General features: G+C 34.4%; 1 protein-coding gene across 1 annotated transcript in view; it reads left to right on the top strand.

The window, feature by feature from the left end:
* Positions 1 to 12663, top strand: part of pck (Claudin superfamily protein pickel) — a 45685-nt gene that overhangs the window by 20676 nt on the left and 12346 nt on the right. The window contains exons 4-5 of the mRNA XM_081769814.1: positions 5272 to 5433; positions 8815 to 8969. Coding sequence (XP_081625940.1) covers positions 5272 to 5433; positions 8815 to 8969 — 317 coding nt within the window. The remainder of the gene's footprint in view (positions 1 to 5271; positions 5434 to 8814; positions 8970 to 12663) is intronic.

Raw genomic sequence — 12663 nt, 5'->3', positions numbered from 1 at the left:
GCTCCTCCCCGTGGGGAGAGGGAGTGGTGCATCACTAGCCAGTCGTATTTGTGACAGGCGGAAGGATACAAATATTTTGTTTATCGGAGTTTAGAGCTTACGCTGAACAGGTGTAGCGAACATGCAGCCAGAATGGGCTAAATTCATAATTTATCCCATTCTGGCTGCATGTTCGCTACAATTGCCCCTAGAGAGGGGCGTTCGCTTAGAGGTCATCCACCCCTTATCCTGAATTTCAGATTCTGGGAGCAGTAATGCAGATTTAGAAACCTTTTGCTGAGCAAAGGCCAACATAAAATATTTGAAGTCCTTACACGGAATAAATACGGATTTTAAACAATTATAATCCATTTCCATTGGCCGTAAAGAGCCATAGGTCTATATTGATCTCTTGTATATTTTTTGGCTCAAGGATTCCACAGATCTTTCCACTTTCGAGTTTTGGGCCTGCTTAAAATTCTGGAAATCGGGCCTAAGCAACTTTCCAGTTTTAATCATATATATGTTATCCGTATTTATTTGGTGTAAGGACCTCAAGCTTGTTCTGTTAGACTTTGCTTATCAAAAGATTTCTAAAACTGCCTTACTGCCGCCAAAGTCTGAAATCCAGAGTGGGAATGGGGGTGGTTGCCCTCCTGCCCCACTGATACCCCTGTCTAGCGGCTGTCATATAAAACTATCCCACGCCATTTCGCATGGTTTTAGTTAAATTTGTTTTGGACTGAACGCCCTAAATATACCTTTCTTCAATAAATTATTGACTTAAAAAAACAAAACAAAAAAAAAAAAAAAAATTACATAGGCTTGCAGAAAATATTATAAAGTTAGCACAACATGAAGTATGCTTCAAATAATACTTTTCTAAAATTCATTATTTTAAAATAATTTTATTAGCATCAGTGTTTTGAAATAGTAATCAAATTTTGCGACAAAAATCTCAGCCGCCTTCTTGAAACGCGAGCTTAGCCCCTAAAGGCATAACTAGAACACTTTCAGAAGCAGTAACTCCAAAATGACTTGCTTTAGGACTAAAATAACCGCACAACCGTATTTCTGGTCTAGCCTTAAAACATGTAACATGACTCCCTTTGCATTTGAAATTTCGATTACTAATCAAAGATGTCCGCCGTGATGCTTGATAGCACCATCTGATGTGTCAGACCTCTTCCCCGTTCTCAATACACAAGTATGGTGAGGACTTGTTTTGTCATGTATATTAATAGGTTGTGTGAAATCTCTATAGTAGGTAGATTTTAAAATCTTACCTAAAAAGAGAGTCTTAATATGAAATAAGTTGAGATACTAATCTATACTGAAATATTATGTACCCAACACAGTGTAGTCTTAACGAGAATAAAATAAATGAAAAGATCGGTTGCCAGAGCAAAAAAGTCTTATTAAATGCGTTATTACACGATTTTGAAATAAGTTTAAAATGATGTTTTAAACTGTTCAAAATGTTTAAAACATTTTGAACACCTTTTTCATGTTTTAAACACACGTTTTGTTCTTTCTTTTTTTTTAACTATTTTTTTCCAACCTTGCTCAGTGGCGTATTTAGGGGAGGGTATCGGGTTCAAGCCTCCCCTCGAAATAAATTTGTTAGTTTCTAGCATTCCATGTACAAAAGCCCTTCTTATCATTTCTAAGAATTTCATTGACTTTCCATTTTCTTATGCTCTTTGTTCAGAAATAATACTGTATGTGTCAAATTTCATTCCATGTAAGAACTGCGTTTTTTTTTTTTCTTTCTGCCGTCCATTCTGCTCTTCTGTTTCTTTTTCTTAGTTGTTACTTTCTAGTTAAAAGAAAGGTAAATGTTTGAAATAAAGAAAATCAAGTGGGGGAATAAGTAGTCCGGGAAATTAAGTAGGCCAAGAGAATTCTTCCTTTTTCTTCTATGAATGGAATAAGAGGTTAGATTCACTGCTAAATTTTTGTGTGTATCGTATCACATAAAATTCACCAGTCTGCAGTTCTTGCCATACAAACTGCAATTAGTATATTTCACCTTCAACTTGTCTCAACATTTTCTTCCAGGTAGAAATGTATACAAATAAAACTAAATATTTCCATTTTTTGTAAAATTAAATAAATTAAGTTGAAATTAGATTACAAATATTCAATGTATGTTTGCAGGAGCGTCATTTCAGATTTGCTTGGGAAGGGGGGGGGGGAGATCGTCCACCGACTTACGAGTTTCACCGTTTTCCTAGTATATTAGTAGACAATCGATTTAAATATATTTAATTTTCAAATTCAGGTTGGCAATTGCCCCCCTGCTTCCCCGTGTTGCGCATAGTCTCTCCCCCCCCCCGCGAAACAATATCCTAAATACGCTGCTGTGTATAGTAGATAAAATTGATCAGTGTCCTTATCCGAAGCATCAAAGAAATCGTTCTTCCGGTTGCGGCTTGAAGATGCAGCTAACATCATCCTCGGTATAATGAGTAGTCAACTACTTAGCTCGGTATATGAGGAATTTTGTCGTTGGGTGAATGTCGATGTTTTACAAATAATAATAATAATAATAATAATGTTTCACAATTATGCCCTTTAGATGGTTAATGAGAGAATAGTTGTGAAATTAAATTTTGTGTACTCTCCCATCGGAAATCAAATAGGGACCAGGTGCACCATAGACACACGCGTTAGCCATTAAACCAGCGGGGAGAGCAATTAAGAATTAGAGAAAAGTGTACAAATCAATGCATAAATATTAAGTTCTTGTTTACTTCTAAGTAGAGAGCTCCGTCGTGGCTATATGATTAACGTACCCATCTTCGGACGCGTTTGATTCCCGGTGGGAGCTCATGTGGTTCAGATCCCACGTCTCATATAGCCTCGTAGCTGAAATGGACGCGAATCTCTCCCCCCCCCCCCCCCCCCAATAACTAATCTTGTATGTAGATATCAGAATTTATCTAACGTCTGTTAATCAGCGTAGTCTACTCATTGCACTAAGGATGCTTTTAGGTCAACATCGAAGCTGCTAGCGGAAACACACTTTCTTGGATGCTTGGGATAATGTTATTGATCTTTTTATAATGTCTCACTGTTGAGGAGCCGTTACAAATGTTCCGTAATTGTTTACCAGTATTTATTCGTTATTATTATTACATGCGCTTTATTTATTTTCAGATGTTATTAATAGATATGTTCTCAATCTGCATGGTATGATTCAGGGTTGGCATAAACCATGGTTTTTATTGGAAAAAAAAAAAAAAAAACAAGTTTTTTTTCCTTTAAACCTTTTTTTGTTTGTTTGTTTGTTTGTTTGTTTAAACCAGGTTTTTTTGGTTTAAATAATTTACTCTATGTATTTATATTAGATATGGACAGAAATTAGTTTGTTTCGCCTTGGTGTTATTATGGAACAGTAGGGTTATGCTGGAAGGGGTCACATAAGCTTAAAGCAGAATCCAAACCGCTTCTCGGCTTACATCCAAGAGAAATTGTCCATTTGGGCACGAAACCGGGACTAATTGGTCATAAATGCGATTGCCGACTTACTCTCGAAGGACTCGTGATAAAAAATACGTTGTACTGATCTTTACATAGGCCTACTTGTTAAAATAAATGTCAAGAGTCATCTCAGAAGGACAAAAAGAAAAAAACAGTTACACAAGTAAAAACATTATACAAAATTATATACAACAATTCGGGAAATTCCCGCCTCAGCCATTGGGTAAATCCTGATTACTTTAAATGTATTTGTATGTAAAATTTTAAGGTCAACGTAACATAATCACTACGCTAAAACTGAGGTATTAAATTACAAATTTGGCATGTAGATATTCAATAAAATTAAAACCAACTCAAATCCAAGCTGATGTTGGAAGCTACGTAGGCAGTTGATAAATTTTGCAAATTTCTATCAATATATTTAAGCAATCTTGGCTTCTTTATAAAACGACAGGCATTCATTCAAGTAAAAATATAAAATTTGGTTTCATTTCGTATGTTTAGGCTTAACATCCTTATGAAACACCAAAGTTATCACAGAGAAGACTTTAACTTGAGGGACACCTCGAATCGCTACTTGGTTTACCGAGTGGTTCGACCGAGAATTGAACACGGGACCCCTTGATTAAAAGGTGAAAAGTAGATAAACGTAATGCGGATGGTTTGATATGTGGAAACCTTACCATGAAGTTCACACGATTTAAAGCACTTTTCGTTTTTTTTTTAAACCAGTTAATTTTTTGGAAAAAAAAAAGCTGGTTTAAACCAGCCAACCCTGGTATGATTAATGCCAAGACAGAAAAGAAAGTAAATAAAAGGATATACTCCATGCGCTATTTCTGTTCAGTCATAATTCAATCTATATCTTTGAAGCGATTGATTGTGGGAGGGAAAAAAAGTCTAAGTAGCTTTCTGTGTAGAATTTTATAAACTATAGTTTTTCTCTCAACTATTTTCTTCGAAAAATTGAGTTTTCGAGATAATTGAAAAAAAAAAAAAACTCGACCCCCTCCCCCCCAAAAAAAAACAGCTAAAATAAGGGCATGTTTTAAGATATGCTGAAAACATCAAAATAAAGGTCTCTACAAAAATCCAGCGTGTTCGGAACTTCTTCGAGGTTAAAGCCTAATTTTACTGAGCAAATACTCGATTAAGGTATCCGAAATATCAAAACATTTGAAATAATATTGGTCTACTTAGGAATATGAATAAGATCAGTATAATCCTTGTTATATTATTTCAATTTGCTTTTATGTTGTTACATAAAAATCAGAAGTACTAGCAGGTAAAAACTGAGAGTACTAATATCAACAAAGGTAGGTGACTTACTCGTATTTGCAGTCACTATGGCGTTCTGGCGCGCGAGAATTTTCAAGTCCTAGCAATTCTTCATGTTTCACTGCATAGAATTTAAGGCAACTCGCGACTCTTTCCACAACATAATATTAATTGTATATTTACTCATTTTATGTTTCAAGATCTAGAGCAAAAATGAATTTTAATTAAGACAGCTGCATTTGTTATATTGAATGCAATATTGTTTTATCTCTCATTGTGTTAGTAGTATCCTAATTTTGATATTTCGCGCTGTACTGTAGGTATTTACACCATATCTTTAGAACCATATAACTGAAAGTACTAACGAAGGCTCTGAGCTTTCATCCTTAGTAACTTGTCGTCAAAGCGTAGAATAAGTATTTAAGAAATTAAAAAAAAAAAAAAGTACGCCATATGTTACTCGTCAACCAAATTGAAAGTATAAGTGTATAGTTAATTTGAAATATTTACAAAAAAATTTCATTGCAGGTTGGTTAATGGCTGTACAGGCATTTGTGACCCTAGCTTTGATGTTGTCCTTCTTCTCACAAGGAATTATTGCTTTGGAATTAGTTCGCTGGCCGTTAAAATTTGTCCTGAACTACGAGTGGTTGTTGTCAGGAGTGGCTTTTATAGCCAACGCTATTGCAGGTAAGTGATAGTGCAGGACTGACTGCGTAACAAATTAAGTTAACAAATTTGTTCTCGAGCGCTCATTTCTGCTGCGACGGACCTCTGGTTTCATGCTCGGCCATGTGAGTTTGTGAAAAGCATCGTTTCCGTGTGTATCTCGTGGTTCTTCCGTCTCCGTCTACATTTTCATTCCATCAACTATTTCATATTCGTTCACTAATCATCTGTCTCGTTTAACCTACAGGGCATAACCATACGGCGTATTAATTAAACATTTCATATATTTCAGATTTCTTCTTTTGCGTGTTTGTGGTAGGGAGGGCTAGAACCGGTTCTTTAAATACCCGGGTCCTGGATAATAATAATAGATCCTGGTACCCGATTCTAAGTTCTAGAGGAGGGGCTCCATGGCTCAGCGGTAGAGCGCTTACCTCTGGTGTGTGGAGTCGCTGGTTCGATCCCAGCTAAGTAAGTTTGTGGTGGACAACACCGTGTCCGTGGATTTTCTCGAGATACTCTCGTTTCCTCCCACTTTTCATTCCAACAATTCTTCCATCATCATTCACTTGCTTCAATCATTGTCTCCCTTAGCCGAAAGAGCATAACGTGGGACGTTACTGATTTTTGTTGTTGTTGTAAGTTCTAGAACCGGGTACTCGATTCTGATTCTGATTCTGAAACCAGGTACGTGGTTTTTGGTTCTACGTTTCGATTTTTATTATTATTATTATTATTATTATTATTATTATTATTATTATTATTATTATTATTATTATTATTTAAATCCGTATACATACTGCATCAATATATTAAATATGATTATGATATTAAAACGCCATAGAAATCGTGCAATTCTAAAAGGACAGTCAGGTCAGAGAGCATACAAAATTACTTATTGTTATTCAGATTCAGGTCCATGCTTAGCTATCGAACACTTTTCTTTTCTGTTCAGTAGCTTAATTTTCAAGTTAAGAAAAAAAATGGCGAAACAAAATGTTTGATAAATTGATTAATATTCTACATTCCTGTACCCACTGCCACGTTTTATAGATATATATATTTAATTACAGCACAAGTTAATATGATCATTGCTGATAAATAGCTAGCTAATTTGTAGTTCTGTGACAAAATGTGGAAGTGTGCATTAGTTTGACATCAACAAGAGAGAGAGAGAGAGATGAAAACGCAATTTGAATATTGAGAAGGTCCTTTGCTTTGTATTCCCTGCTGAAGGTCTAGAAAGCAGAGTATTCCCCACAGAAAAAAACTGGAAGGTCACGGAAAGCACCTACCGTCAAAAACTTAAAATTTACTTGTTGTTCCGATTTGTCGCAAGTGACTGTAAATAAATACGTGGTTCGACGTTGGATCTTTAGCCGATAAAAGTCAAATCATACCAAATAGTAGAATTCACGACAATAACTTGAAAACAAGCGGAGCCATTGTAGAAACTGTATGTAAACATAATTCATGAAGTACGAGTAAACGTTTTCACAAACAAGTCGTTACCATTGGTGAGCAGTTACGACATCAGCTTTAATTTCTCGGGGAACAAGCGGAGGGGACAGACATTTGGGGGAGGGCAGCTTTTTTTGTATACTAAAAATGATAGTTCTATGTTACTTGACCTACAACGCATCTGGGGGCAGTCGGAGGGCGACCGATGCCACCGGGAACGCTCGCCCCCCCCCTTCCTTTGCTCCCCTGAGTGTCGTCAATGTTGGTGAGTTGCACTTTGCTATGGGAAAAATTGTAATTTGGAAGCACTTTAGAAAAGATAAAACTGATTGGTTTATTGTAAAACAAACTTTAAGTCGACTAGAAGTACTAGCAGCCTACGGAAGCATCTTCGAGCTTTGCATCCAACAATATTAGCTGAGCCACAAGTTATTCTTAACATAGAAGATGATGAAGAAGAAAGTTCTACCTAGACTACCTACTGAGGAACTATTGAAAGTTTGTGTATTAACGCTGGGTAACAAGGTGTGTAATAATCCTTTAACTAGCATACTGATACACCATATACTCAAACGCTGACCACCAGAAAAACACGAAATTCAACCATTATAATGGATAAAGGGAAAATTTTGAAGCTACCTTTATCTAGCAGGGGATAAGCATTCGTTCGTTCGTTTGTTGAAATTTAGCTTTCCTTTTCAACACCGAGACTATAGGAGTAGACCTACAGTTTAAGGTGGAATCCGAACCATTCTAATGCGTTCAATGCTCTCCCACCGAAAATCAAACCTGAAACCAAGTACACCAAAGTCGCGCCTGCTAACCATTAGACCTGCGAGGAGGATATAACCTGAATGTTGTAAATGATGACCGTAATGTTCTCGTACATAAATCAAATTTTAACAGTTTTGCCCCTTATAACTTGAGAGAATCGGAAAAATCCCCAAATAAACCCTAAATGTGAACGTTTTTTTAAAAAATTGTTTTTTAAACCTTGGTTTCAACAGGTATTTGTATCTTCTTCGATAGGTCCGAATTACTTTTTGAATAACTCGGATCTACCGAGAAAAACAAGCGTGTCTGTCGAAACAATAAAGATAATTTCAACATGGCTTATTTAATGGTAAGTTTTAATTAATTATTTAACGCATACATTCATTCCTTTCGTTGAATCAGTACTATGTAAGAATTTTAAACCTTAAGTAGACGCATTGGTCAAATCACACAACCAGGTTAAATAGTGATGAAACGTGCGCACGAAGTACTGGTGCTTTACTCCTATTGAAAACGGCTCCCTAAGGCAGAAAGCTGCCGAAAACGAAAAGTTCTAAAGCAGAAGGGTCAGTTTTTTTTTTTTTTTTTTTTTTTTTTTTTTGTAATTATTTCATTAATTAGTTGAAATTACTTTGACCTCATGTGCTTATTTAAAAGTTGAGTTCCTTATCAGGGTGTCTATCGGTCACGAAAGTCATGAAAAAGTCACGAAATCAGAAAACGGTCATGAAAGTCAATAAAAAGTCACGAAATTTAGCTTTTAGGTTACGTTTTTTTTTTATTATTATTATTATTATTATTATTTTTTTTTATCTGTACAAATATAAGTACAGATTGGAAACTTTTATTCTATAAAACGTAAAAGAATACCATCAAAAATGTCTATGGTTGGCTTTAGACGCTACCAAATCGCAAGCAAAGTATGCTACTATCGCATGCATGAAAACTCGGTCTAATTCGAACCCAAATTCGCATTTGAGAATGTTAAGAAATTTTAGGTTTGGTAAAGGAAAGGTCACGAAATTTCATTTTGGAATTTTAGTAGACATCCTGCTTATGTTCCTGTGAAATTTATTGCTAACTTTATTTGTTATTATTGTTATTAATAGGTCGTTAATAGTGTTCTTGTGAAAAATTTTCGATTTATGCTATTATGTCTTTTGGTAGCTGTGTTCCTGCTTTTTGCTGTATCAATATTTGGTGGAGAATGCTGGAGACGGGATTGGCTGATGTATCCTAATTTCAACTACTTGTCATGGTCATATGCCTTCGCTGTCATATCATTCTTCGTACATGGACTGGCGGCATTCCTATTGTTCTTGGTAAGTTCTAGTAATATATAGATCCAGGCAGTGACGAAACATAGTTAGGTAATAATGTGAACAATTCTTGCCTTGAATGCATAAAATTAAATGCATTTATGGAGGTTTTCTTCAAGTTACAATTATCTTTATTTCTAAATTTCGTTTTATACAATTATGAATGCTATCCTTAGGTCATTATTTCTGTTGAATAGTATTTAGAGTTCTTGTTAATTATCAAACATAGGTTTTGGATTAAGTAGAAGCAGTGGCGCATTTACGATTTTGTTTCGGGGGAGGGAGGAGGGCTTTGCCTGAAAATGTGAAAATTCTGCAAGATATTTCATATACTTTACTATAGTAAGTAAGATTTCGGAGGGGAGGCTTAAGCCCGGAAGCCCCACCCTAAATACGCCACTGAGTAGAAGGATGAATTTAATGTAGCTTATAACATACTTTTCTGTGTATAACATACTGAACGCTTGGTAACACTCAACTTTGGTTCACCTAGCTATTTAAGAGCACTTTCGCCTGTATTAAGGAGTACTAGTTCTTTACGTCATGTCTTTTTTTTTCCTCCTCATTCATCTGACGTACCGAACGTATAACAGTTAACCTCGGTTACTTGGGTTTACTTAGCTTACGGGAGTTTGGCTTGGATCCATTACGACAACGACACGAACACGTAACTACCGAGGACAACTCCTATTTCAACAGGTTTGGTTCGTACGACGTATCGTACCTTTTCATTTGAACACTTCTTATATATTGTTAGGGAATTTCAGACAATTTTCATTATTGATTATTCTCCTCTCTCACGAACACCATCACTTGCTCTTTTCGTGGACGCTAAAGTGAGACACAGAAAGCAGTGTTCAAAAAACGATAAAAAGAAAAAAACAAACTTGTCACTTGAAAAACAATCCAAGGAATACGACTAGAGCAGGGACACAAATAACCACTCGCCCGGGGCTAGTGGTTCATCGGTGCGGGCGCGTATTTAATATCATACCGAAGATAAGTAAATGATTTCTATTGTGGGATGTGGACTAGTAGCTTTTTTCTTGGGCTACTAAAATTTTGTTGCTTATTTGCATCCCTTGACTAGAGATACAGCTTCAAATAATACTTTCTTCATTTCACGAATTGACGGATATGAACTTCTTCTTTTTATCATTGTAATTTTCTTTGAAAATCTAAACCAACAATATTATATTCCTCATAACGGTAGATTTCAAATAATACAATAGGATGTATAAGCCAGGAGATAACGTAAATGGAAAATTTCTGGATGAGTTGATAAGTGGGAATTCGACGAAAATTCTGTTATAATCCGACTTACAAGTCATACGATGTTGAATTACCAATGGAAAGCTTGCCTTATTACGAATATAGTGAGCTATGATTATGTCTCTGGAACGTGATAAAAAAAGAGACAATTATATTCATCATTTTGAACAGCAAAACCTTAAACATGTTGCAATTTCATATATATATATATATATATATATATATATATCAAATGAGATTAAATATAATATGTAGTTTTCTCCTCTTTGTCTCAAAATGGTGTGTTTAATTTTGTTTTAATTATCACTGCAGTAGCTATAATTATCCCAGATTATGAATTGTACCTAATAAAGAAACTGTCAAATAATACTGTCTGTTCGGTTGCTATTAAGATTTCGTAGTTTATTGTCAATATTGTGAGTTACTTCAAAATTGTTTTCGTCACTCTTGCAATGATGCAAGGGCGGGAAACTGCGACAAGGGAATTTTTTGGTAAAATTTCCGCTGAAATACCTTATCCCCCGAACCATGTGTCCTATGTTTCAAAGAATGTCCGATTACGAAGAAAACAGTGTATAAATTAGTAAACGAAAGCGTCTGACACATCAATATAACATAATTATTAATCTTTATTGTAGCACAGTATTTAATAGTGTGATACTTCAAGAACTGCGTTGTGAAATGTTCCGTTTTGATTATTTTATTTTGTGCAATATGAAATAAATATACACACACGATAACTATTTATGAAAACATTAACTTAAAGAATTTATCAAATATTTCAATAAAAATTAGTAAATATATTGGTATCTGTATTTAAAATATGAAAATGTGAATGAATAAGCAAATAGCAAAACATGTTAAAGGTACTAAAATATTAAAATTATTGTTAGTTTTGATATCACTCTGATATATTTGAAAAATATGAAAATCATTGAAAAAGTAAAATGAATGGAAATATAAACACATGATAAACTGACAATATATAAACAAAATAAGGTTTTTACCTGTATGTCCCTTTTTTTTTAACTGTGCCTCGTGTTGTTTGGCAGAAAAGAACGAAAAATCGTTTTTTAAAAATAAAATAAAAATAAACTTAAGTGTTAAAATTGACGTTTATAGTAATTTTAAGAAATAAGCATGATTCTGCATATCAAAGAAAAAGATTGTGATTTCGTTGACATGCATGAAGAAAATTTGGCACGCCATAAGATTAAATGCCATCTGCTCGTCGTGAAAATCGAGACTTTAATTCAATAATGCTTAATACAACAAATGGTTTTGTTCTGAAACAAAGTTATTATTAGTTTAGGCCTAGAATAATGGTTGTTGTTCACTTTTAAAAACGTAAACATTGTAGGGTTACCAGAATAAGTGGGTATTATCTGCAAAAAATTTTATTAATAAAGCGTTGAAAACTATTTAATATTGATCCAAGTTTTTCGAAGGTCTGAATTAAGGAAGTTGACTCACTAGTCCAAACATTCCTGAAAATAAATGGTCATTACGCCATGAATTGACCAAAATCATAGGTGGGAAAAATGTGTAATACTACACGTACTTACACACACAATATGCCATCGACACCTGCGAGGCAAAAAACTAGAAACATGGAAAGGCCTGCAACCATAGGCACTTACAAAATGTTTCTATACATAACTGAAATATTAACACTAATATTTAGTAAAATACACGTATGTTCCCTGGAACATAACGTTGTTTTCCACCTAGGAAAGATGTGTAAACACACAAAATACAAATGCTCTCGTAGCACCGTAAAATATGTCTCTATAAGACAAAATACATAAGACCTATTAAAAGAAAAACATGAGATACAAACAAGAATATAGTCAACGACATTACAACTTTCTGGTTGGTCTGAAACATCCAATTAAATTCCCTACAAAACAGCTGTAATAAGCTTTTTTAGGCATTTTCGCTACAAAATTTTTAAAATGGTCTTATTAACATATTAAAATTCAGTCATTGAGCATATGAAATAATTGACAGAAAGTAATTTTCAAAAAACGTTATGGTTTCATACTGTTGGAAAAAAAGAAAATAAGTTTATTTTTCGGGATTTATATTAATATCTCTAAGACGGCTGAAACCTCATAAATAATGGGCCATGTCGATTTTTGAAGAAAATCATCTGTCATTGGCAGTATGGCTGAAACCTAAAGGTTTATATTTCAAAACCTTTGGCCATGTTGATTTCTGAAGGAAATCCTCCATAACAAAAACAATTTTACTAAAAAATTCCAAATAGTTTTGGGACATACTGTGACTAAAATATAACTTTTTTAAAATTAACATGAAAAATAAACATTACAACTCATTAGCATACAAGTACACAATATAGTTACGATTCATAAACATTAAAATATTCACTGAAATGTTACTAGACATTAAAATATACTCTAAA

This window comes from Thermobia domestica, chromosome 8 (genome assembly GCF_964235325.1).
Source record: "Thermobia domestica chromosome 8, izTheDome1.hap1.1, whole genome shotgun sequence".
In the NCBI taxonomy this organism is placed as follows: Eukaryota; Metazoa; Arthropoda; class Insecta; order Zygentoma; family Lepismatidae; genus Thermobia; species Thermobia domestica.
Note: the sequence above shows the minus strand (reverse complement) of the source record. Positions and strands in the feature narration are given on the sequence as shown.